Source organism: Elgaria multicarinata, chromosome 5, assembly GCF_023053635.1.
Source record: "Elgaria multicarinata webbii isolate HBS135686 ecotype San Diego chromosome 5, rElgMul1.1.pri, whole genome shotgun sequence".
NCBI classification, from domain to species: Eukaryota; Metazoa; Chordata; class Lepidosauria; order Squamata; family Anguidae; genus Elgaria; species Elgaria multicarinata.
The window spans coordinates 132,096,251-132,122,802 of record NC_086175.1 but is presented as its reverse complement, the minus strand read 5'-3'; the positions used below and the strand labels follow the sequence as shown (position 1 = coordinate 132,122,802).

At 46.0% G+C, this 26,552-nt stretch overlaps 2 protein-coding genes across 2 annotated transcripts in view; both read left to right on the top strand.

Annotated features, from left to right (window-relative positions):
- Window positions 1–1,252: 1,252 nt before the first annotated feature.
- On the top strand, window positions 1,253–2,209 carry LOC134399666 (olfactory receptor 2AT4). The gene has a single exon (XM_063127748.1). The coding sequence runs from the start codon at window positions 1,253–1,255 to the stop codon at window positions 2,207–2,209; it is 957 nt and encodes a 318-aa protein (XP_062983818.1).
- Window positions 2,210–22,167: 19,958 nt separating this feature from the next.
- Window positions 22,168–26,552, top strand: part of LOC134399665 (disintegrin and metalloproteinase domain-containing protein 20-like) — a 72,190-nt gene continuing 67,805 nt past the window's right edge. The window contains exons 1-2 of the mRNA XM_063127747.1: window positions 22,168–22,248; window positions 23,016–23,092. Coding sequence (XP_062983817.1) covers window positions 22,168–22,248; window positions 23,016–23,092 — 158 coding nt within the window. The remainder of the gene's footprint in view (window positions 22,249–23,015; window positions 23,093–26,552) is intronic.

The following is a 26,552-nucleotide window of genomic DNA, read 5'->3' as shown; positions in this document are numbered from 1 at the left end:
TTAATATAGCCAGGTAATCTACTTTTAGAATTTGTTTGTAAACTTTCTCAGGGATTCTTCAGGACCAAAAGGAGGAGTATGAAAAACACAAGAAAGTATGGGGAAAAAAACGACACACGCAACCCGCCAAAAAGAAACTATTAAAGTATTTATTTATTTATTTATTTATTTATTACATTTCTATACCGCCCAATAGCCGGAGCTCTCTGGGCGGTTCACAAAAAAGTAGGCTCCTTTAGGACTTTAGGCTTCGTGTGGCGCAGAGCGGTAAAGCAGCAGTTTCTGCAGCTGAAACTCTCCCCACGGCCTGAGTTCGATCCCAGCGGAAGCTGGTTTCAGGCAGCCGGCTCGGGTCGACTCAGCCTTCCATCCTCCCGAGGTCGGTAAAATGAGGACCCAGTTAGCTGGGGAAAAGGTAATAATGGCCAGGGAAGGCAAGGGCAAACCACCCCGCTATAAGGCCTGCCAAGAGAACGTCAGCGAAAGCTGGCGTCCCTCCAAGAGTCAGCAATGACTCAGTGCTTGCACGAGAGGTTCCTTTCCTTCCTTTAGGACTATGGTTTATGTCACCTATATTTAAAGATGTCACAGGAATCTGTTTACAGAGGGCGGGGGGAGTTTGACAATCTTTCAGCAGCTCGGTTACATTGAGCCAGCCAGCTCATGGATTTTTTTTCTTACCACCCTCCCTGCCATGACTTGTGGTCAAGCTACCCTCTCTCCCTGAGGCCCCCAACCCAATGAGCCCCCACGCACGGAAAGGAAAGGCGGTGGGCTCTTCGTGTTGGAGTTGGCATAGGCAGGAAGAGAAGGTGTGTTGTGTGGTAGTGATGGAGGCGGCGACAGGGAGGGAGGGTTGTGCATGGTGCCGCCGCTGTTGCCATGCATACCTCCCTCTTTCCCTGTTGGTTGTCAAGAGAGAGGGAAATCTAGGGTCTCCACCCCACTCCATTAAATACCTGTTTCCTCGAATTACTGGTGTAATTTGCAGATATTCAGATTTACCAAAACTAAACATAAAATTCCCAAATTTCAGGAAACAAAACCCGGCTTAGCTTGCAAAGGCAAACCAGGTCGGGGGCGCTGTGGGAATCCTTCGGGCCCCGAAAGGTTTGGATTTATCCAATCCCTACCTATTGTAGTCCAAATTATGAAAAGTTCATGAAAAACTCAACCATGTCCTTTGGTGGGTCAGCTGACATTCTACATCTATGGCCTCCTTTCTTTTCTAGATACCTTGCGCATTCAAATGATGGAAAACTGCAATTTCACTGGTGGTTCTGTTCAATACTTCTTTGTCGTTGGTTTTCCCAATCTTCAAGATCACCACCAGTTCCCTCTTTTTTTTGTCTTTTTGGTATTTTACCTGCTAATCCTTGCCAGTAACTTGACCGTCATCATGGCTGTTTTTATAGATCCAAAACTCCACAAACCGATGTATTTTTTCCTGACTAACCTCTCCATCTTAGACATTCTGCTCACCACCACAACCATTCCCAAAATGTTGGCCATGTTTTTAGTCAATTCTAAATTTATCTCTGCCCAGGGGTGCTTCCTGCAGATGTATTGCTTCCATGGGCTGGTGGTGACAGAAACTTTCCTCCTAGTCATCATGTCTTATGACCGCTATGAGGCCATCTGCAACCCCTTGCGTTATACGGCCAGAATGACAAAGAGAACTAATATCCAGCTGGCAGCAAGTGCCTGGTTTTCTGCACTATTGATCCCGATCCCAGCTGTTGTCCAGGCATCTCAGCTGGACTTCAGCAGAACCCCGAAAGTTTACCATTGCTTTTGTGATCACTTGGCTGTTGTCCAAGCAGCTTGTCAAAATTCCTACACCGACTTCCAGAATTTTCTGGGGTTTACAATCGCTATGGCTGTCTCCTTTATTCCCCTTTTGCTTGTCTCCATTTCCTACGTCCACATCATTATCTCCGTCTTGCGAATGAACTCTAAAGAAGGGCGCAAGAAGGCCTTTTCAACCTGTTCCTCCCATCTGATTGTGGTTAGCACATATTATTCCTCCATTGCCATGTCGTATTTCTCCTACAGAGCTGACATGCCCATCGATGTCCATGTTATGAACAATGTGGTTTTTGCTATTTTAACCCCTTTAGTCAATCCTGTTATTTATACTCTGAGAAATACGGAAATCAAAAGGGCTGTGAAAAAAATGGTCATTCTCAAAAAAAATCCGCAATGGTAGAAAAGGGAATCAATTAACACAGGAACTTCATAAATGATGTGTTTGCTTAAGTTTTACTTGCAACTAAGGCCATAGCTAGACTCAGGCCACAGCTAGGCCTAAGGTTTATCCTGGGATCATCCAGGGTTCGCCCCTGCCTGAGCACTGGATCCCCTGTGTGGAACCTAGGTGAACAGATTTGACCCCTGGACGATCCAGGGATAAACCTTAGGTCTAGCTATGGCCCTAAGGTTTATCCTGGAATCATCCAGGGTTCTTCCCTGCCTGAGTACTGGATCCCCTGTGTGTCACCTAGATGAACAGGTTTGACCCCTGGATGATCCAGGGATAAACCTTTGGTCTAGGTATGGCCCAAGTGTAACTAATTGGATTGGAGATCATCAACTATGAGGCTATCTCTGAAGAAGTGAATAGTATTTTGTGTACATAATGCCGTTTGAAACTTACATCAGTTGGGTTTGTTAACTACAGTATTAAAATGTCTTTTTGTTTGTTCATTCTTATGTTTTTATTTTTGCATATGTCACAAAGTATGAATGTGATGTGTGTTGTTCGTAACAATTCACTGTATTTCATAGCAGTGCTATTCATAATAAACACTGGCACATTGTGAAGGATACATCGGGATGTTTTATACCTCTGATAGTGGGATTTCACAGAACTCGAAATTTAGCAGATAGATTAGTCCATTCTGATGTTATCTGTACACAGTAATAGAGAGCACTATAAGTGTGGACACTGCTCATGTTGCCCTCAATGTTTGGAAATTAAGGGATTTTGCAAATTCCTCATTCCATGATATATTTCTAATTCTATCGAGGTACTTTCCTTATGTCTATTTGTGACTCAACTGTACTCATTTTTGTGTAATTTTTCAATAACACCTTTTAGGGTTCATATGCTTCTTGCGTTTCATAGAATCATAGAATAGTAGAGTTGGAAGGAGCATATATGGCCATCAAGTCCAACCCCCTGCTCAATGCAGGAATCCACCCTAAAGCATCCCTGACAGAAGGTTGTCCAGCTGCCTCTTGAAGGCCTCTAGGGTGGGAGAGCCCACAACCTCCCTAGGTCACTGGTTCCATTGTCGTACTGCTCTAACAGTCAGGAAGTTTTTCCTGATGTCTAGCCAGAAACTGGCTTCCTGTAACTTGAGCCCGTTATTCCGTGTCCTGCACTCTGGGAGGATCAAGAAGAGATCCTGGCCCTCCTCTTAAATACTTTTTAAGTATTTGAAGAGTGCTATCATGTCTCCCCTCAATCTTCTCTTCTCCAGGCTAAACATGCCCAGTTCTTTCAGCCTCTCTTCATAGGGCTTTGTTTCCAGACCCCTGATCATCCTGGTTGCCCTCCTCTGAACACGCTCCAGCTTGTCTGCGTCCTTCTTGAATTGTGGAGCCCAGAACTCGACACAATACTCAAGATGAGGCCTAACCAGGGCCGAATAGAGAGGAACCAGTACCTCACGTGATTTCGAAGCTATACTTCTATTAATGCAGCCCAAAACAGCATTTGCCTTTCTTGCAGCCACATCACACTGTTGGCTCATATTCAGCTTGTGATCTACAACAATATTTGTTTGTTTTCAACAAACATGCAGATGCAACCCAGCTCTATCTCTCCTTTTCATCAAATCCAGGTAAGGCAGTGGGCATTCTGAACCAGTGTCTGAGTGCAGTAATGGACTGGATGAGCACCCAGCTGAGTGATGTTCATCCTGTTCTGAAGGGGGTTGCACTCCTCCTAAAGGATTGATGTGTAGTTTGGGGGTGCCCTTGGATCTTCAACTAGTCCAAAATACGGGAGTGAAACTATGAACAGGGCCTCGCCAATGTGATCGTATTATGCCTGTACTCGTTCATCGGCACTGGCTGTCAGTCCAATTCCAAGCCTGATTCAAAGTGGGTGCTAACATTCAGAACCCTAAACGGCTTAGGGCCAAGCAACCTAAAGGATTGTCTCCTCCCATATACACCTTCCCAGACCCTAAGATCAGCTTCAGTAGTTCTTCTATAGGAGCCCCTGCCAAAGGAAGCGAGGTAGATGGTTACTAGGAAGAGGGCCTTTTCTGCTGTGGCACCCCAGTTGTGGAATGAACTTTCCAGAGATGTTCGCCTGGCACCTACATTGTGCTTGTTTTGGCTTTTTATTCACCCAGAACTTTTAGTTTTTCAGTTTGTTTTTATCTGGTATTGTATTTTAAATTTTTGCACTGTTGCTAGCTTCTATTACTTATTTTCATTTTTATATTGTAGTTTTAAACTCTTATATGGTATTTTATGATATTTTATTGTCTTGTATGGTTTTCATTGTTGTGAACTGCCCAGAGAACTTCGGTTATTGGAGAGTATAAAAAATGTAATAAATAAATAAAGCATAAGAAAGGCCCCTCACTTCCTTCCAATGTTCCTGACGGATCAAAGCTTTGTTACCTACCAGTAGCTGTGTCTCCTCAGGTGTTGTCACTACACTTCGAAAGTTGAGGCACGTCCTTGTGGCAAGTGTCCATAAGCTCTTTTTCTCATTTCAGATATTAACGGCATAATCCTTCCTCAGGGCACACAACTGAATTGCTGCAGTCCACCGATGAGGGGAGAATTCTGACACCGGATGGCTTGGATCAATGTATTTGAATGGTGAAAAGATGGAATGCCTCTACAAAAGCTGACCCCGATTTCAGGAGTGGGTCCTACTTTTGCCATTCAACATATTTGCTCGCCCTGAGCAGAGGGAAAGAAATAAAGAAAACGATGGCAAATAGTCAGCACAATCTTCTTTCCGAGTTTCTTTGTTAATCACTTTAAGGTGTATGATATATAAAGACAGGTTGTATGTGTGATGAAAGATGGTGTCTTCATAGAATTAAAAATGTTCAGGTGGCCTAAACAGCAGCAATCAACCAACAGGAAATCCACAAAAACCAACACACATTTTAAATATATATATAATGAATCCAGGCAGGAAAATTCCAACTCAAATTCTAGAATTTAAAATTTACTAGGGATTTCCAAAATTCAAAGATCTTGGGTACAATCAACCGGGAAATTCTCCTAATCAGTCTCCGCTAAAATGAATGAAAAATGCACAAGGGTACAGTAACAGCACCCCAGGCTTTCAAGAATGGGGGTGTTCAGAGCTTTTACTTGAAGGGGCTTGGACTTACAGTTCAGAGATTCTGTGAGTGGATGTTCCCTGTTATTCCCTGTTCCTACCCTGTGCAATGTTAGCGCCATTTTGCAGGGTGCATTTGGAGAGAGTGTGCACCTGAGGGGACATTTTTCATCAGCTCAACCAAATGTCCGTGTGTGGAAACTAAGCCTCCCCTTTCAATGAGGTCACTGTCTGTCATCCCAGGCTACACCTCCTGCAAAAGAGTGCCTGTGAGCCCACCATCATCCTAGGCAGCTAGGTAGGGGTGTGTACAGGATATGACATTTCACAGCATACCAGCATAGCCTCCAGAGAGCATGCACTTTTATAAGAGAACGGCACTCTTCACATACCCAGGGGCATTGGCATTTTTGCCTTGTGTTTTGTTTTGTTTTTTTAAGGGAAAAAAAGCCCTCACCCTCCTCTTTCTCCTCTGTATGGAAATAGGGTGACCATATGGAAAGGAGGACTGGGCTCCTGTAATTTTAACAGTTGTATAGAAAAGGGAATTTCAGCAGGTGTCATTTGTATGCATTTTTATTCCCTCATCATCACAACCATTAAAGCTGCAGGAGCCCTGGCTTCTTTTGTATCTGGTCACTCTAGTAGAGCTGACCATATAGGAGCCCAGTCCTCCTTTTTCTAGGGTAACCATATGACAAGAAAAACCCAGATTTGTCCAGACTTCTGGTAACAAATCTGGGAGGGAGGAGGGGAAATCCAGATTTTTCCCACCTTTCCCAGCCAAAGGGCAACTCTACTTCAATAGAAATTAACAAAAATGCTTATAACTCCATCATTTTTAAAGATAAAGATATGAAACTTGGCAAGACGGTAGCTCTTGGGTGGGGCTTTAGCCATACCAAATTTGAAACACATCTGTTCATCCATTGATTTTTTAAGGAATTTATTAAAATTTGAGGTTTTAAAATTATTTTTAAAACTGTCATTTTTAAAGATAAAGAGATGAAATTTAGCACCATGATAGCTTTTAGGTAGGGCTTTAGCTATACTAAATTTTAAACAGATCCGTTCATCCATTGATGCCCCTTGGTGCTGGACACTCTGACCATGTTGTCCTCCTTTTTGGTTTCCAAAATATGGTCACCCTACCTTTTATATATGGTCACCCTAATGGAAAGAAACTTTGACGTGCTCAGCCTAAGAGGCCAAAACTAGGGTGACCATATGAAAAGGAGGACAGGGCTCCTGTATCTTTAACAGATGTATTGAAAAGGGAATTTCAGCAGGTGTCATTTGTATATATGGAGAACCTGGGGAAATTTCCTTCTCATCAGAACAGTTAAAGCTGCAGGTGCCCTGCCCTCTTTTAAATCTGGTCACTCTAGTATAGCTCCTGCAGCTTTAACTGTGGCGATGAAGAGGGAATTTCACCAGGTTCTCCATATATACAAATGACACCTAGGCCGGATCTACACTACTGCTTTAAAGCGCTTTATAACACTTATAAAGCGCTTTAACTGCTTTAAAGCGCAATAAAACTGTTATGAAGCGCTTTAAAGCAATAGTGTAGATCCGGCCCTGCTGAAATTCCCTTTTCTATGCAACTGTTAAAGATGCAGGAGCCCGGTCCTCCTTTTCATAGGGTCACCCTAGCCAAAACCTTTTTTGTAAAGAAAAGGCTATTATTCATGAATGTTGAGGGGAAAGTCAACCATTTTTCTTTAAAATCACCTGTTAGTGAGGATGGCAAGCTCCCCTGCCCCTGGGGAGCTGCCATGAGGGGATCCCAGCCAGAAATACCACCACAGGTGCGATGGCATATGAAGGAACACCCCAGGGGGAGGGGAAACATTGAGGGCTTTTTCTGGTAGAGACTCAAGGTTCTTTTTCTTTCAGAATTATGATGTCTGAACCAGCTCTGAGTCAGGCCCTTCAGGGGAAAAGGCTGAAGAGGAAAGAAGTCACACCAGGCCTCCTGCCTCACCCCACAGGCCTTACGCACTCTTGCCCACAGTAGGCTGGTTGCCAAGGGCGACGGCCATGCCAGCAGGAGGGATGCCCAGCCATTGCTTCCTCGTGGACGGGCCTAGAGATGCCACCTTGAGAGGGCCCTGGCTTTGTAGGTGGCCTAAAAATAATTTAAAATAAAATAATAATAAAATAGAGCAGGTGGGGCCTCAAGCCCAAGGGAGAGAAAGAGTCTCCTGATGTCTTCAGGAAAAGAGACGACACCCTTATCTTCCCGTAGCACTCCTGTGCCTTTGATTTATCTTAAATGGAAAACTTATTTGTTTGTTTATTACATCTATAGCCCACCTTTCCCCCCCTCTCCATTTTTATCCTCACAACAACCCTGTGAGGCAGGTTAGGCTGAGAGTCAGTGATTGGCCCAAAGTAGGGTGACCCTATGAAAAGGAGGACAGGGCTCCTGTATCTTTAAGAGTTGTATTGAAAAGGGAATTTCAGCAGGTGTCATTTGTATATATGGGGAACCTGGTGAAATTTCCCCTTCATCACAGCTTTAAAGCTGAAGACACCAAAATTGGAACAGTAATAGATATTAGGGAGAGCTTTAAGCATACCAAATTTGAATTGAATTGGGTCATCTGTTGATTTTTAATTATTTTTTACATTTCCCCCCTTAAACTTACTTCCTAGTATGAAAAGGATCGCTGCCGCCCGGTAGCAAAAACAACCACAACCACAAAACCTTAGCGCTATGGGGATAATCCGAGGGAAACAGGTACGACGGATGAAGCTTTAGGTGGGAGTTGTGTTTTTCTTGTATAGTAGTGAATAGTCTAATTTCTTAATATTTTCAAACATCAACTGTAAGAAGTGGTTTATAAAATTCAATATCATTTCTATTATCAAAGTATACATGGCTTGAGACCGCAATACCTGATGGAACGCCTCTCCCGACATGAACCTACCCGTACACTGTGCTCAACATCTAAGGTCCTCCTCCGAGTGTGTGCTCCGAGGGAAGCTCGGAGGATGGCAACAAGGGAGAGGGCCTTCTCAGTGGTGGCCCCCCGACTGTGGAATGATCTCCCCGATGAAGCTCGCCTGGCGCCAACATTGTTATCTTTTCGGCGCCAGGTCAAGACTTTCCTCTTCTCCCAGGCATTTTAACAGCATTTAACAACGTTAAGTTTGTTTTTAATGGAGCCCAGAATTGTTGTTTTTAAATGGATACTGTTGTTTTTATACTGTTTTTTATGTTTTGATGGTTTTTAAATTTTGTATACTTTTAATGTTTACTATTTTTAATTGTTGTAAACCGCCCAGAGAGCTTCAGCTGTGGGGCGGTATATAAATGTAATAAATAAATAAATAAATAAATAAATAAATAAATAAATAAAATAAGTATAAAAACTTATATTGGAAAAAAACTGAGAATATTAACTTGCCTCAGAAACTTCCAAGGATTAGTGCTCTTCTGTTCCTGACCAAGGGAGGAGTGAAAGGTAAGGAACATTTGCATACAAAGGACACCTGCTGAAATTCCCCTTTTCTGTGCAACTGTTAAAGATACAGGAGTCCTGTCCTCCTTTTCACACTAGGTCACACTAACTGTTAAAGATACAGGAGCCCTGTTTCCATAGGGTCATGCTGTTAAAGATACAGGAGCCCTGTTTCCATAGGGTCATGCTGTTAAAGATACAGGAGCCCTGTTTCCATAGGGTCATGCTGTTAAAGATACAGGAGCCCTGTTTCCATAGGGTCATGCTGTTAAAGATACAGGAGCCCTGTTTCCATAGGGTCATGCTGTTAAAGATACAGGAGCCCTGTCCTCCCTTCCATAGGGTCACGCTAACATCCCTTCTGGATATTGAACCTGTTTGTTTTTTAAACTTCCTATTCAGCAAACAGTTTGAATGGTTCGGGTCAGGTGGGGGGGGAAAGGGTCTGGTTTTCATTCCTTAGGGGCCTAGGCTATTTATTTTATTTTATTTTATTTTATTTTATTTTTTAATTTTTGTGAACCGCCCAGAGAGCTCCGGCTATTGGGCGGTATAGAAATGTAATAAATAAATAAAATAAATAAATAAATATTTAGCGGCAGTGGAGTTCTTGGAATGCTGACAGGGGCGGGGCTCAGAACTAAATGGCAGTTGGTTCTGGCAGCAGGAGGCGGAAGAAGAAGAAGAAGGGGCGGGGCCAAACAGCTCAGGGGAAGCCGCTGGGGGCCTTGTCTCCGTTTTCCTCCCACGTGCCAGGGATGCCACGCTCTGAGGCGTGGCCGGGGGAGCTGCTCTTCCTCCTCCTCCTCCTCAGCCCTGGTGTGTAAAAGGAGAGAGATGAAGGGGATCCCCTAAATCCTTGGGGTATCCATATGGTAGTGGGTATTGGCAATTTGGGGCTGTATTTGTGTGAAGGTTCAAAATCTGATGTGTCTTGAGTGTTGCATACGCAGCCCAGGGTTTTTTTACTTAAGGTTGGCATAAATCTCTCTTTTGCAACCTGGGAGAGTTGTGTATGGCTGAATACAACTCGGGTGTGGGGTGTGTGGGGTGTGTGTGTGGATATGCATGAAAATGGTGTTTTGCATATTGCAAATCTTGGTTTCACTCTTCATTATATTTCTTTGTAGGTATAGCATCTCCATCAAGATACCTTTACTCAGAAGTAATAGTGCCAAAGAAACTGGAATCGAAAGCTACTTATCACAGCGAAGTAATTTTCCTTTAGTACAGCATTTAAGACATGACTTAAATTGTATACGATTAATCTTTCTTGTCCCTGTACTTACTGAATGTCCTCCACCCTCGCCACCCACAGCTCCTGTGTGCCCCCTCATGTTCCTAAATACAAACTTGGGATCAGAAGCAAGTCCATAATGCAGCCTTCCTCAACCTGGGGCGCTCCAGATGTGTTGGACTACAACTCCCAGAATGCCCCAGCCAGCTGGCTGGGGCATTCTGGGAGATGCAGTCCAACACATCTGGAGCGCCCCAGGTTGAGGAAGGCTGCCATAATGGCTGAGATGCTACAAACAGGAATGAGGATAACTGAAAATGTGCTTTGTTTCGTTCGTTGCTGTGTGTTCTGCTGGAGTCCCTTGTAGAATATTATGGTTTTAATTATAATTGTTGGATGACTGCGTGACTATTTCCCACACCCATCTCTCTGAAGCGGTTCATCTCCAGTGTGATATAATTGGCCCAAACGTATTGAGGACGACAAAAACACACTTCTGTTTTAGCAAGAGCAGTGGGGACTTTAGGAAACCCTGAGGCTGGAGGGTGGTATTGTGGCCATCGGGTCCTACTTGTGAATTTCCCACAAGCAGCTGGTTGGACACAGTGTGAACGCAGTGCTGGATGAGATGAGCCCTTGGTCTGATCACAAGCTGAATATGAGGGCCTTGCTAGACCGGGTAGAAAATCCGGGGGAGAGGAGGGGAGACCTCGCGTTATGAATAACGCGAGATCTCGCCCTTATTCACACGTGAGCCGCGACGAGCTCTGGAGGAGAGCTGTCGCGGCCGCCGTTTTTATATTTTTAAAGTGGCAGCAGCAGCGCAGGAGCCAGGAAAAGTAAGTAGGGGTTGTTTTGTTGTTTTTAATTCTCCTTCCAACCCCATCTGCGATCTCCCCACCCGCCCAGGTTCTCCTTCCCCCGCCCGTCCCCCACCCACGATGTCCGATCCCCCGCCCCCCCCATGATGTCCGATCCCCCCCGCCCCCAATGTCCAATCCCCCACCCAATGTCCCCCGCCCGCAATTCCACCCGATGTCCCCTGGGCCGCAATTCCCCCCCCCCCGATCTCCCCGGCCTCCGTTTCCCGCTCCCCCGTGTCCCTGATGGCCGCAGCGCTCCACAGGATTTATTCCACTCGGGAGTAAATCCAGTAGCTGGGAAAAGAGGCAGACCTGGCTACACACCTGTGTTCTCGGGCTGAAAACTGGGCCTGAGGCGGTGCCGGTTACCCTGGGCCCAGGGAGGGTTCACCCCTGCCTGAGCCCGAGATACAGGGTTGAGCCCGGGGCTTGCACCGCGCCAAAGCCCCGTCTAGGAAGGCTCTGAGTCAGCAGTGTGGTGTGACTGCAAAAAAGGCAAATGCAATTTTAACGTAATTTCAAAATCATGAGGAGCAATAATTCCACTCTGATCTACTCTTCGCTGACCAGACATCACCTTGAATACCGTGAGAAGGGCAATAAAGATGATCAGGGAACTAGAAACTAAGTCCTGTGAGGAAAGATTGAAGGAACTGGGTATGTTTAGCCTTAGGAAGAGAAGACTGAAGGGGGGGATAAGATGGCACTTTTCAAGTACCTAAAGCGTTGTTGCTCAGAAGATGGCTGCAACCTCATCCAAGACTGTAGGACACTAAATTATGGGCTTAATTTAGAGGAAGGCAGATTTCAGTAGAACATCAGGAAAAAAACTTCTCCATACTGTCAGAGCAGCCAGATAATGGAACCAAGTGCCTAGGGAGGTGGTGGACTCTCTGTTGCTGGAGGTCTTCAAACAAAGGCTAGACAGCCATCTGCCAGGAGTGCTTTAAACTAGATTCCTGCACTGAATAGGGGGTTGCATTTGATGCCCTAAGTGGCCCTTTTCAACTCCATGATTCTATGAAATTCATACCTAGACTTTCCTCATCCTAGTCAGGTAGCAGTGGCCAAGGAGACAGCCCAAATCCCTGCACAAAGTACCATTATTGGGATTTAATTATGAATTTGTCCCCAATTCCAACCACACAAATACCATAGTTTTCAGATTAACTTCAGCTGTAAATGCTATTATGTGAATACCCGCTGAATCTTCTGGCAGTAATTGGAAACCAACTACTGATAATCTTGTGGAAACTTTGTGATGGGGGTGGCGGGTTGAGCCCTCGGGCAGGAGGAACTCCTGCAGTAAGCTGGACTCAGGTTCTCTGCCTAGCACTGAAATGAACTCAGTCTTCCTCTGTATATACTAAAAGCAAAATATTAATCAATATTTGATTTTCCCATCAACATTTAAGCGCTAGTTTTGAGGCCACAAGAGGTGCTCTGTTGAATCAGACCAAATGTCCAGCATTCTGTTCCCAACTGATCAGCCACAAGTTTTTCTGGGAAATTCATAAGTACATCATGAAGATAATGGATTTTTGCCTATTGCTTGCCCTCAGCATGCGGTACTAAGAGGAGGAGTAGACAACGAAGTTCCACTTACCTATCAGGGCTAGTAGCCGTTGATAGAACTAGCCTCCATGGATCGGTCTAATACACTTTAAAGACAATTAAGCTTTTTGAGTCCTACATTACACGGGCCAACAATCTCTATCCCCACGCCCACTCCCCATATATGAACACATGATGTATTAAGATAGGGTGACCATATGAAAAGGAGGACAGGGCTCCTGTATCTCTGTATTGAAAAGGGAATTTCAGCAGGTGTCATTTGTATATATGGAGAACCTGGTGGAATTCCCTCTTCATCGCCACAGTTAAAGCTGCAGGTGCCCTGCCCTCTTTTAAATCTGGTCACTCTAGTATAGCTCCTGATTTTGTTTGTTTGTTTGTTTGTTTGTTTTGCTTCTTTTTAAATTTTGTTTTAACTGTTTTATTCTGTTTTTATTTTCATTTTACCTTGTACACTGCTCCGAAATTTTTCAATGGGGAGCGGTATACAAATATTCTAAATAAATAAATAAATAAACTGTTAAAGATACAGGAGCCCTGTCCTCCTTTTCATATGGTCACCCTAATTAAGAGAGAATAGCTGTTCTCAAGTGGACACAAATGAGGAAGTATTAATGAATGGTTCTGTATTCCCCCCCCCATCTAACTTTAGGGAGATTTGTCTTATAAAATTAAAATAGAAGATCATTATAGAATCATTCACCTTAAACAGAGGTAAGTAAGTCTTCTGTTCTTCTCCTGATATTTTTTTTAAAATATAGCTAAATACATTTACACAGGACTTTATAGCCAGTAATACCTCAGTGGTTCTCAACCTTTTTTGCTCCATTCCCCCCTTTCACCATTGTTCAGAATATATTTCCCCCCCTTCCCAAGATGGTCTAACTCAAAAGGTGCATTCCAAATAATATGCATATAATATTGAAAATCTTTTATTTTTTTTCTACATTAGTCCCATTTAAAGGGGCAACGCAAAGCATGGCCTCTTTTACATTCTCAGCTCCCGTGCTTTGCGTTGCCCTTTTAAATGGGAAGCTTGAAACTTCTAGGATTGCGAGGGAGGGAGGGAAAAGAGAGCAAAGGCCTGGCTTTTGCAGATGACATGACACTTTTCTGGGATGTTTTTAATAACGTGTAGGAAGACATAATCTACAGGACATCATACTTTGCTGAATAGTGGTCCCAACTCCCCCCTTGTTGAGAACCCATGCTCTATCCCAAGAAGCTTCCACTACACGTGTGGAAGGACACGAGACTTTTATTAATATTTAAATTGAGAAAAAGGGCTTTTCCACATGGGGCTTTTATCCTGCGATTGAGATCGGTTACTCAGGGCCTTACTAGACGAGGCCTTAGCGCGCCTTCTGACCCGGTTTCCCTGCTGTGCGTCCAGATGACGCGCAGGGGAATCCGGAGGCAGGCCGCGCTGAGGCCTCCTCCAACGCGCCATAAGCCAATGCGCTTATGGCGCGCTTTTCCCCCAGCTCCGGCCTCCTGGGGAACATCTAGCGACTTCCGGGGCTTTTCGTGGCTCCTCGCTTACTCGTGAGGAGCCGCGAAAAGCCGCGGACCTGCCTGTCACAGCACTCATAGGAGCGCTGTGCCCATCAGCGGGGGGGGGGAAGAGAGGGGAGGGTGAAGGATGGCAGGGTGGGTAGCACAGGGGAGGGCGGGTGAGATTGCGCCGCGCGCCGCCCGAGCAAGCAGCCGAGCAGCGCTTGCCCGGGCAATGCCTGGCAAATGCCAGGAATTGCCCGCCGGACAAGCGCCGCTCGGCTGCTTGCTCGGGCGGCGCGCGGCGCGATCTCACCCACCCTCCCCCGTGCCACCCACCCTGCCATCCTTCGCCCCCCCCCCCCCCGTTTTTTTTAAAAAAGTTTAAAAAAAACTTACCTTGTCCGCCGTCTTCGGGCCACACGCGGCCCCTTTAAACAAAAACAAAAAATGGCGGACGACGCAGGGCTTGCGTCCTCCCTGCGTCTCCGCCGTCTGGAAGCCCGGGGGAGGCGCGCTAACGTTAGCGTGCCTCGGCCCCGCCTCCCTGCCGGCGTAAGCCGGCAGGTCTAGTAAGGCCCTCAGAGAGGTTTGTGGGTCCTTTACAGGATGTCATCAGCAGAAGTTTGCAGGCCCTTTACATGATGTCAGCAATCTTAATTTGAAACGAAAATAGTGTGATAACAAAAAGATCTGATTTTAATCTGTTTGCATTTGTCCTGTGCAAAGAGGAAATGCCACTATAACTACAGCCACTAGTTGATGATGTTTGATTAAACATTAGAAGTCACAGATAAAGGGGGGAGTGGGGGGGGCGGTGTTGAGGAGAGCGCATGTAAAGGACAGAACTTAATCCTGCAACGAATCCAGAAGCAGAAGCCCTGGGAAGAATAGTGGGATGAAAAGCCCTAAGAAGAGAAAGGAGGGCTCATCGTTCTGTGCTGCTCCAGGTAGGAATGTTGTGGAACATGACAATGGTGACCTGCAGAGTTCTACAACCCCTGGTGCTATTTGACATTATGAACATGAAAGCCCTGGGAGGGTTCATCTTGGGATTTGTGGTGCAGTGCCATGAACATGCTGGTGTCACCCAACCCTTTGGCCAGATCTACACCAAGCAGGATATAGTTGTATGAAAGTGGTATATAAGAGGCAGGACCCATACCAAGCAGGATATAGCACTACGAAAGTGGTATATGGTATGTGTCAATGGGCCCCAACAGTTGTCAGTGCACTTCAATACCGCCATAAAGCAGTAGTGTGGCTTCTGCCTCTTAAATACTGCTTTCATAGTGCACTACCCTGCTTGGTGTGGATGACTTCTTTCTTGTACTCGTCATGTTCCAGAGAAGTTCTAAACGTTCTAAATTCTCTGAGGCCTTCGCTAGACCTACCTGAAAATCCAGGGGAGAGGAGGGGAGACCTCGCATTGTGAATAATGCGAGATCGCGCCCTCGTTTACACTTAAGGTGCGATGGCCTCAAGAAGAGAGGTGTCGCGCCCGCCATTTTAAATTTTTTTTTAAAGGGCCGGTTGCGCACGAGCGCTGGAGCGACTAAAGGTAGGGATTTTTTAAAATATATATATATATTTCCCCGCTCCCCCCACCCTAGAAGGAGGAGGGCCTTCTCTGCTGTGGCACCCCGGCTGTGGAATGAGCTTCCTAAGGAGGTTCGCTTGGCACCTACGTTATATGCTTTTAGACGCCAGCTGAAGACCTTTTTATTCTCCCAGCATTTTAACAGTCTATAAATAAATTTTAACTTGGTGTTTTAAATTTGTAATTTTGCATTGCTGCTGTTTTTATCTGGTTGAGCTTTTATATGGTATTTTAAATTATGGTTTTATACTGTTGTTTTATACTTTGAATGCTTTTAATTTTTGTGAACCGTCCAGAGAGCTCTGGCTATTGGGTGGTATAGAAATGCAATAAATAAATAAATAAATAAATAGCCCTGATGGGCACAGCCGGGAAAAGCCGCGGAAATGGGCCACACGCTCATGGTCTCGGGACCGCAGGAAAAACCGGGCCCAAAGTATAGGGCTTTATCATCTGGACACACAGGGGCGATCCCGGGAATCAGCCCAGGATAATTGCTGGTCTAGCTAAGGACTGATGTTAGCAACAGACTTTAACTCAGGATAACACGTCATGCCTCTGATGAAGTGTACTGTAGTACACAAACCCCTTTAGAAAATCATAGTTAGTGCACCAATCCAGTGTGGATTCCAGGTATGCAAAACTATTGAGTGTATAAAGTTGGTGTTTAATTTGTTCATGCAGCACAATCATTTTACAGAGCAATAAGCCAGGTCTAAATCTGAATTCTGACAGTGATGACGACAATGAGGTCTGGGTGTGGTAAAGTTAACAAGGGATCATTGTGTGGAAATGCAATTAATTGGCGCTATACATATGTAGAACTGTTGCACCAAAGTAGTTTTCTAACCCATATTTTATGGATGTTAGCCATTCCAGAACGGATAACAGGTAACTCTTAATATACATCAAAAGTTGCAAGTAGGACTGTGCCTGGCACTGAATTTTTTTTTTTTAAACTTTCAGTTCATTTATTACTACAAATATGCCTGTCTATACTTATAATCTGAAGGGAGATCTGATTGCAGATTATCCATATATTCAGGTAAATTTTATTTATAAACGTGTTTATTAAAAATGGGCATATGAAAAATAATAATTTTGGTTATTGACGTTGTGACTTACAAGACTTTTATAAAACTCAGGTGGTTTTTTGTTTGTTTGTTTGTTTTTGTCTAGGCCCTAAAATGTAAAATTTCTGGAAATGTTGAGGCCATGGGGAAAAAAGTGCTTCCCCGTTCTGGAAAACACCCAGAAATTTTGGAAAAATTGAAAAATAAGCAATTCTTTGTTACTTTAAGAAAGACTTCCTAAACCTCCTTCTCTCCAGATATAGAATCATAGAGTTGGAAGGGGCCTATAAGGCCATCGAGTCCAACCCCCTGCTCAATATTTTGGACTTCAGCTCCCATCAGCCTCAGGCGGCATGGCCAACGGTCAGGAATACTGGGTACTGTAGTCCAAAACATCTGGAGGGCACCAGGTTGGGGAGGGCTGCTATAGGAACATAAAGCAGACTTTCTGTTCCTAAAGTTATTTTATGTATGACTTAGTTTGCTCATAACATCATTTAAAACCTTTAAAATTAAGCTCAGTGAATTTGTAATTATTGTCTGAATAGACTAGAACTATATCAAATGATTGCTACAGCAGCAGAAACGCATGACTCTATATAACAAAACCCAAACTGTCAAGAATGCACATTTACTTCCAAGAATGCACAAGGGAGACTCTACTCACATGTTGGGAAACTGAGCATAAACGCCTACCAGTAAAATAAACTTTAGATCAATAATTTTAATAAGGAATGAAAGAAGTAACTATGCTAGGAATCTTACAGAGAGGATTAAAAACATTTCCCCCGTGACTTCATTGTTTCCATACGTTTTACATCTCTAGTCTTTCTATAAAAGTTTTTAGAAATCATTTTCCGGGGAGTAAAAGCTGGGTAGGAAAGGAACCTCTCGTGCAAGCACTGAGTCATTACTGACTCTTGGAGGGATGCCAGCTTTCGCTGACGTTTTCTTGGCAGGCCTTATAGCGGGGTGGTTTGCCGTTGCCTTCCCCGGCCGTGATTGCCTTTCCCCCAGCTAACTGGGTACTCATTTTACCGACCTCGGGAGGATGGAAGGCTGAGTCGACCTGAGCTGGCTGCCTGAAACCAGCTTCCGCTGGGATCGAACTCAGGCCGTGGGGAGAGTTTCAGCTGCAGAAACTGCTGCTTTACTGCTCTGCGCCACACGAGGCTTAAAAGCTGGGTAAGAATATATAAATACTTTGTTTTAAATTCTCAAAGAAAATATTTCAAAATCCAAAGCTGTTCTGTTTCCAATTTTGGGGGAAAACGTAAAAATGATCCCCGGGAAAAATACCCCCCCCTAATTTTCCAGGGTTTTTCTGGGCCTTCTCATGTCTAGGCCCAACCAGCAGTTTTATCACCTGAGGCATGAATGGCTGGAGCAGCTCTCTACTATGTAAATAGAGCAGGGTTAGGCAACCTTTTCAGCTGAGAAATGGTCCTGGACTTCACCCAAAACCAGTTGCTATGCAAGGCATGGCTAATCACAAAGGATGAGTAACCTGCCCCAAATGCTGAGTACAAAACAAAAGTGGGAAGGCGTTTTGCACTTTGGCAGGCATGAGGGGGATCTACACTACTGCCTTTAAAGTGCTTTAAAGCACTTTGAAAATGTTTTGAAAACTGTGGGCCTTCCTAGACAAGGGTTTAGCCTGGTGCGAGGCCCGGGCTCCCTGCTGTGTGTGCAGATGATGCACAGGGGATCCCGGGCTCAGACTGGGCTAAACCCTCCCTTGACCCAGGATAACTGGATCTGCTTGTGGCCCGGTTTTTCCGCAGCCCTGGGCTGAACCGGGGCTGTGGAAAGTCTAGCTGGTCCCGCGGCTTTTCCTGGCTGCTCGCTTACTCGCGAGTAGCCGGGAGAAGCCAAGCACTGGGCACAGTGCTCCATAGGAGCGCTGTGCCCATCTGGCTGGGGATGAGGGAATCGCAGGGGGGAGTGTTGGGGGCCAGAGGGGAAGGAGCAGACCCGGCAGGAGAGATGGGGGGGGGAATTCGGAGCCAGGGTGGGGAGATCGCAGCCGGGGTGGTGGTGGAGGGGGCATCAGACATGGCGAGCAGGGGTGGTGAGTGGACGGGCGAGCGAGCGAGGGGGGTGAGCAGGCGAGTGGGGGTCGAGCGAGCGGACAGGCAAGTGGGGGGGTCAAGTGAGCGGACGGGCGAGGGGGGGTTGAGCGAGCGGGCGAGGGGAGGCGAGCAAGCGGGTCAGCGGGGGGGCAAGAGAGGGCAGGGGGAGCAGGGAATCCTTTATTTTTTTTAAAAAAAGACTTTTTTTGTTCGTGCGCTCCTGCGCACATGGCCCCTTTAACTTTTTTTTAAAAAATGGAGGACGCGACAGGGCTTTCCTTTCCCTGTCACGTCTGACGTCTGGATAGGCGCAACGGCCTGTGCTAATTGTAGCACAGGCTCGCCGTGCCTGAAGGCCGGATTCAAAGGTAGGTCTAGCAAGGCCCTGTATATGCAGTGTGTCCTGGGCTCCAACAGTTGTCAAAACTGTTATAAAGCGCTTTAAAGCAGTAGTGTAGATCCTGCCCAAGAAAGACGTTGGGGGTGAACTAGTGCACATTGCCTATCCCTGGAGTAGAGAGTGTAATGGAGCTTTAAATGATCCCCGCAGGCTTATGCCATCCGGAAGTGATATCTTGAGTTGCCAGCCTGTGCTAGCTGGACAGTTACAGACCTCACGGGGATCTACACCAAGCAGGATATAGCACTATATCAGCAGTATGAAAGCAGTGTATACAGTGGTGGCCAAACTTGTGGACACTTTTTGAAATTTTCATGTTTTGCAACTTTGCATGCTTATAGAAAATGTTCTGTTTCACAAAATTCCAATGTTTATATATCAATGGAAAGACCCGATTCACGTAATACAACAATCCTGCTTCTTTTCCTGGGTGTCCAATCAACTCTTTTCTTTGATGCCATGGCTCTGTTTATGATGTACCGACATACACGTTTAATTTGAGAAGTACTTCAAATATTCACACCATCTCCCATTGCGCTTCAGTTACAGAACAAACAGCAAAACTGACTTTCCCCAACTTGAAACATGATGTATCGCAGCTACTGCCATGTGATCGGTCCCCAGAACAAGGACTGTGATTGGCCAGTAGGGTTTGCAATTCCAATCCGCTTCTTCACTCAATCACACCTGTGTTTGTTTTTAAGACTAAAGTAAGCATAACTTTTTTTTTGTACTGCAGATATTTGCATTCTGTTTTTTGTATTGAATTCAGCATTAAACTCTCTTTCAGTTGCTATATAAACATTTGAATTTCGTGAAACAGAACATTTTCTCTAAGCGTGCAAAGTTGCAAAATTGCGAAACATGAAAATTTCAAAAAGTGTCCACAATTTTGGCCACCACTGTAAGAGGCAGGAGCCACACTATTGCTTTATAGCGGTATTGAAGTGCACTGAAAACTGTTGGGGCCCATGGGCCTTCCTAGACGAGGGTTTAGCCCAGTACGAGGCCCAGGCTCCCTGCTGTGCGTGCAGATGACGCACAGGGGATCCCAGGGTCAGGCGGGGCTAAGTCCTCCCTTGACCTGGGATAACCAGATCCGCTTGTGGGCCGGTTTTTCTGAAGCCCCGGGCTGAGCCTGGGGCTGCAGAAGGTCTAGCTAGTTCCGTGGCTTTTCCCAGCTGCTCGCTTACTCGCGAGTAGCCAGGAGAAGCCGTGCACAGGGCACAGTGCTCCATAGGAGTGCTGTGCCCATCGGGTGGGGGGGAGATCACAGACGGGGGGGCTGAGGGGGCATTGGACATGGCGAGCGGGCAAGCGAGCGGGGGAGTGGACAGGGCGAGCGGGGGTGGACAGGGCGAGCGGGGGGTGGGCAGGGCGAGCGGGGGGTGGACGGGCGAGCGAGCGGACGGGTGGGTGGCGAGCAAGGGGGCAAGCGGGCGAGCGGGGGGCGAGCAGGGGGCATCAGACATTGGGGGGAGCGGGGAACCGTTTTTTTAAAAAATAAGACCTACCTTTTCGTTGGTGCGCTCCTGCGCACATGGACCCTTTAACTTATTAAAAAAAATGGAGGACGCGACGGGGCTTTCCTTTCCCCGTCGCGTCTGACATCTGGATAGGCGCGATGGCCCTTGCTAATTGTAGCACAGGCTCGCCACGCCTGAAGGCCGGATTACCAGGTAGGTCTAGCAAGGCCCCATGACACAGACCACTTTCATACCGCTTTCATAGTGTTGTATCCTGCTTGGTGTAGATCTGGCCTATGAGACAACAGGGAGGTGTGGGGACAAAATGGCAGTGTCCTAGCAACATTTCAGGGTTCCTCCTAAAAAAACAGATTCTTCTCTTTTGTTTCTTAGTGGCTCCTTTTCCGTAGACCAGCAGTGGGCAACTTGTGGCCCTCCAGAAGTGCTGGCCTATACAGCCATCATCCCCAATCGGTGGCTATTCTGGTTAGGACTGATGGGTTATAGGGTCACAAGTTGCCCACCCCTGCTGTAGGCACTCACTGTTAGCAGAAGTGGCTGAACAAAGAAGATTGGAAAGTGAAGGGCTTTACCAGACTTTACTGAGTCAAAAAGCAAATAGAAACCGGGCCTGATTTGTTCTTCTGTTATACTTCTGATTGCTTAGGCAGGGGACTAACCGAATAAACCATTGCAATTGCTAATGAACATGCCGGTCTTTTTATACACAAGCAAACGTAAGGGTAAAAGCAAATGTGTGCGGCTCCATCGGGTGCTAGGCCAACTCCCCTACCCCTGCCTCCAATCCCTGTTTATACCTAAGGCTCTCTGCTGTTTTGAGAACTGTGAATTAGCTTTGTACCCTGAGAGGTCCATCAGACGAGCGTTGTAGCGCACGCAAGCTTACAGATGTGCGTGCGTCCTTTAGACGACGTCCGCCTCTCGCACGCCTCCCACTAGTTTTTCCGTTGCAAAATAGACTCCCAACTTTTTTTAAAAAAAAGGAACGTGCCACGATCTGCTGCTGTGAAGGAAAAGCTGCACAATAACAGCCCCTGGTCTTTGTTTACTTCGGGCCTTGCTAGACCTACTGGGGAATCCGTGTGGGAGGAGGGGCCAGCCCGCGCTAAAAGTAGCGCAGGCCGTCGCCCCTATCTACATATAAGACGCGCCGGGCTGTTAGAAGGACCTGTCGCATCCACCATTTTTTTTTTAGTTTAAAGGGGCCGCGTGCGTAGGAGCGCACCACCGAAAAAGGTTGGCTTTTTTTTTAAAAAAAAAAAAGGGTCCCCTGCTCCCCCTTCCCCCGATTTCCTCTCCCTATGATCTCCCCTGGCCTCCAATCCCCCCCGATCTCCCGATGTCCTCTGTTTTCCACCCCCATGTTTCCAGCCTCCGTTTCCCGCCACCCCCATGTCCCCAGCCCCCGTTTCCCACCCACTATGTCCCCAGCCTCTGTTTCCCACCCACCCCATGTCCCCAGCCTCCGTTTCCCGCCACCCCCATGTCCCCTGGCCTGCGATCCTGCCGCCGCCATGTCCCCGGCCTGTGATGCCCGGTGCTACCATGTTGCCGGCCTGTGATGCCCGGCGCTGCCATGTCACCGGCCTGTGATGCTCAGCTGGGGGACATGGCAGCGCCGGGCATCACAGGCCAGGGACGCAGCGGTGACGGGATCGCAGGCCAGGGGACATGGGGGGGGGGCGGGAAACGGAGGCCAGGGGACTCGGCGGCAGAGGCCAACACAGGCCAGGGGACTCAGCGGCGGCGGGAGCACTGCGGCCCGTCCGCCGCTTTTCCCAGCTAGTCGCGTGTAAATGTGGTAGCCAGGAAAAGCAGCGGAACTGTCCACACGCCCGCGATCCTGGCCTCAGCCCAACCTGAGGCCTGGACTGCGGGAAAAACTGGGCTAAAAGGGGTTTCATTTACCCCGCGCCCAGGGAGGTTTCACCCCTGCCTGACCCTGGGATCCCCTGTGCGTCATCTAGACGCACAGGGGCGAGCCCGGGGCAAGCACCAGGCTAAACCTCCGTATAGCAAAGCCCTTCATCTTTCCCCTCTGGGCAGAAAGAGGAAGTAATGAGAGACAAAAGCGGGGCAGAGAAGCAACGGTAAGGAAACATGATTCCCCCCGTGTGATGTCACCATGAGTGACCACTGTCATGACAACTACTGTTTTTAAAACCCCAAGAACAAATTGCCGCTGAGCTTGTACCTTCATTCGGTGTGATCCCCAGCCATTGTTATTCCAGCACTCATCACCTGAGTTCACGATTAGAGAGAGTGATGCTTACTGTTCTTTATGCAGCCATTTAACAGGATTTTTTTTGTCTAAACACCTTTCAAACATCAACTAGGATTTGTGCAGATTCTGAAACTAGAGGTGTGCAAGGTAAAAACATCTTTTGCCAAATTAATCTAATGATGTGTATTTGGTCCTTGCAGGACGAATGCTATTACAGTGGATATGTAGAAGACGTCTTAGACTCACAGGTCATCCTCTCTACCTGCGCTGGGCTTTGGTAATAAAGGCTTTGTGTAAGAGCTGGAAAAGATATAGGGTGCTTCCAAACAGATGGCTTTACCAGTCAAAAGTCATCGTATAGCTATTCCATCTTTCTCTCCTTAATAGACTTTTTTTTCTCCAGTAAGAAAAAGGATGGAAGCAGTGGTGGAAAAACACTGGAGGGTTACAAATGAAAGACCAAAAGTCAATTGGATCTCCCATAAAAATCTGTGTGTGAAGTTGGCCAATTGCCCAATAAAAGCCTTGTCTGGAAGCACCTGTATATAATAGTCTGTGTTGTGAGCATTTATTTATTAGTGCATTTGTAATCCACCCAATAACTTATATTCTCTGAGTGGATGACAAGCAGTTAAAAAACTGACCCAGTTTTTGTGTGTGTGCGTACCTCTTCAACTATTCTCAGTGCAGATTTCATGCTGACTTTTCTGCCCTGAGGGCTCTTTGCAGCAGTGGTCTAAGTTTAAACTAGTCCTCATATATGGAAATAAAATGTTAAGCAGCTGTGGAAAGCAGGTAGATTTTAGGGACCACTACCTACTTCCCTGTTTATGCTTTCGATTTACTGGTGCCAACAGTGTTTAATGGATGGCAGGTGGTGAGGCAGGTGAAAACACACAGTCTAATTTATTTTATTTATTTACTATACTTTTAAACCACCTAATAACCATAGTTCTCTGGGCAGTGCTTAACACATTAACAACATACAGTACATATATTAAAACAAAATAAATAAATAAATAAATAAAAGCAGCACAGAATAAAACCAAGATCCTGATGGGATTTGTAGTAAGGATGCTTCCTGTTAGGAAAGCAATTAGCAGAGAAAAATGTAAAAAGCCTGAACAGAATGAACGTTTACAACTCCCACATGCACACAGAACTATCTTAGAACAAAAGGAGGATGTACAAACCAGCGCTGCACAGGAGGCCTGCATTTATCCCCTGGAAGCAGCCCAGAGAGGAAACTACCCCTCTCAGATCTGCTTCCAGAGCTCTGCCCACCGAGACCAACAAGTAATGCTGATTGGTTCATGATGCATCATGCAGCGTGACAGTGCAGCCCACAGGTTATTCCCTCCTCATCCAGCTCCTGCATGATGGCGCAGACAGGGGTCCCAGGTAAGCAGAGACCCACGTTTGCTATGAATTACATGCTTAGAACCCTGTATCAAAAGAAACTCTGAAGCCAAGGGTCTATAAAATATGTTTTTAAAACATTTTGGCACTGCGAACAGGTTTTTGGTTCTTGGGGTGAGCCCTGGCTCAACTAATAAGCCCTGTTCTCTGCACATGCTAAGAGTTGCTCTGTTAACCTTCAAAGCTTTTCACGGTCTAGCTCCTTCCTATCTCTCCTCTCTCATCTCACACTATTGCCCCGCTCGTGCTCTTCGCTCCTCTGATGCCATGTTTCTCGCCTGCCCAAGGGCCTCTACTTCCCTTGCTCGGCTTCGTCCATTTTCGTCTGCTGCTCCTTACGCCTGGAACGCTCTTCCAGAACATTTGAGAACTACAAGTTCAACCGCAGCTTTTAAAGCTCAACTAAAAACTTTTCTTTTTCCTAAAGCTTTTAAAACTTGATGTTGTGCAGACTTCTACTGTTACTTTCTACTGTTAGTTTTACCCTACCCTGTGCCTGCTTACCCTACCCTGTACCTGTTTGCATTCTCTTCCCCTGCTTATTGTTTTACTATGATTTTATTTGATTGTAAGCCTATGCGGCAGGGTCTTGCTATTTACTGTTTTACTCTGTACAGCACCATGTACATTGATGGTGCTATATAAATTAATAATAATAATAATAATAATAATAATAATAATAATAATAATAATTCTCGTAACTTCTTCGCAAGTTTGAAGAGTTAGTCCTTCACAAGTTTGAGAAGTGGTGTTGCAAAGAAAAGATCCGGCTCTTTCTAGGGTTGGGGTTTTTAAAACATCCCTGTGCCCTCAAATTTGGCCATGAATTATACACTGCCGAAAAAGATTGGCCAAAGTTAATTATATAAACGCCCTCCTGCCAGAAAGAAATGGTGGACCAGGAAGTAATCGCACCAAAATATTACATAATGATGTGCATGTTTCTAAGAAATAAGTGCAATGAAAATGAGAAAGGAATTCCACAGTTAAACTATGGACTGTGGGAAGAAGTACTTAGAATCATAGAATCATAGAATAGCAGAGTTGGAAGGGGCCTAAAGGCCATCGAGTCCAACCCGCTGCTCAATGCAGGAATCCATCCTAAAGCATCCCTGACAGATGGTTGTCCAGCTGCCTCTTGAAGGCCTCTAGTGTGGGAGAGCCCACAACCTCCCTAGGGAACTTCTTTTTGTGTGTCTTGAATCTCCCACCATTCATCTTCATAGGATGACTCAGGTTCAAGTATTAAGAGAGGGGGAGAAATACGTCACCCTATCTATTTTCTCCATACCGTGCAAAATTGTATGCACCTGTATTTTTTCTCTCTAAACTAAACACCCAAATATAATAACCTTTCACTATCAGGGAGTTGCTCCAGTCCCTCGATCATGTATCTTGTACAGGTTAGTTTTGATATGAGCCAACAGTGCGATATGGCTGCAAGAAAGGCAAATGCTATTTTGGGCTGCATTAATAGAAGTATAGCTTCCAAATCGCGTGAGGTCCTGGTTCCTCTCTATTTGGCCCTGGTTAGGCCTCATCTAGAGTATTGTGTCCAGTTCTGGGCTCCACAATTCAAGAAGGACGCAGACAAGCTGGAGCGTGTTCAGAGGAGGGCAACCAGGATGATCAGGGGTCTGGAATCAAAGCCCTATGAAGAGAGACTGAAAGAACTGGGCATGTTTAGCCTGGAAAAGAGAAGATTGAGGGGAGACATGATAGCACTCTTTAAATACTTAAAAGGTTGTCACACAGAGGAGGGCCAGGATCTCTTCTCAATATTCCCAGAGTGCAAGACACGGAATAACGGGCTCAAGATAAAGGAAGCCAGATTCCAGCTGGACATCAGGAAAAACTTCCTGACTGTTAGAGCAGTACGACAATAGAACCAGTTACCTATGGAGGTTGTGGGCTCTCCCACCGTAGAGGCCTTCAAGAGGCAGCTGGACAGCCATCTGTCAGGGATGCTTTAGGGTAGATTCCTGCATTGAGCGGGGGGTTGGACTCGATGGCCTTGTAGGCCCCTTCCAACTCTGCTATTCTATGATTCTATGATTCTATGATTTGCCCTACTTCTAAACTGGCCAGCTTCTGGGACGCTTGGCCTCCTCCATACAGTGCTAGTTCCATGCCCAAAACAATTTCCCTCATGAATGCTCAAGCATATATTAGAGGCAGCTTCACCTCACAGAACATCCTTCCTATTGAGCTTGTGAGCTCAGGATAGGTAATGGTCCTCTGGCTTTCCTTAACGAGCATAAGAAAGCTATGAAGTTTATATATGACAGTGGTGCCTTGGCGGCCAGATCAGGCCGTCG

Bases quoted from the DNA above. Each gene is read 5' to 3' on its own strand.
- LOC134399666 (XM_063127748.1), top strand. From the start codon at position 1,253: ATGGAAAACTGCAATTTCACTGGTGGTTCTGTTCAATACTTCTTTGTC.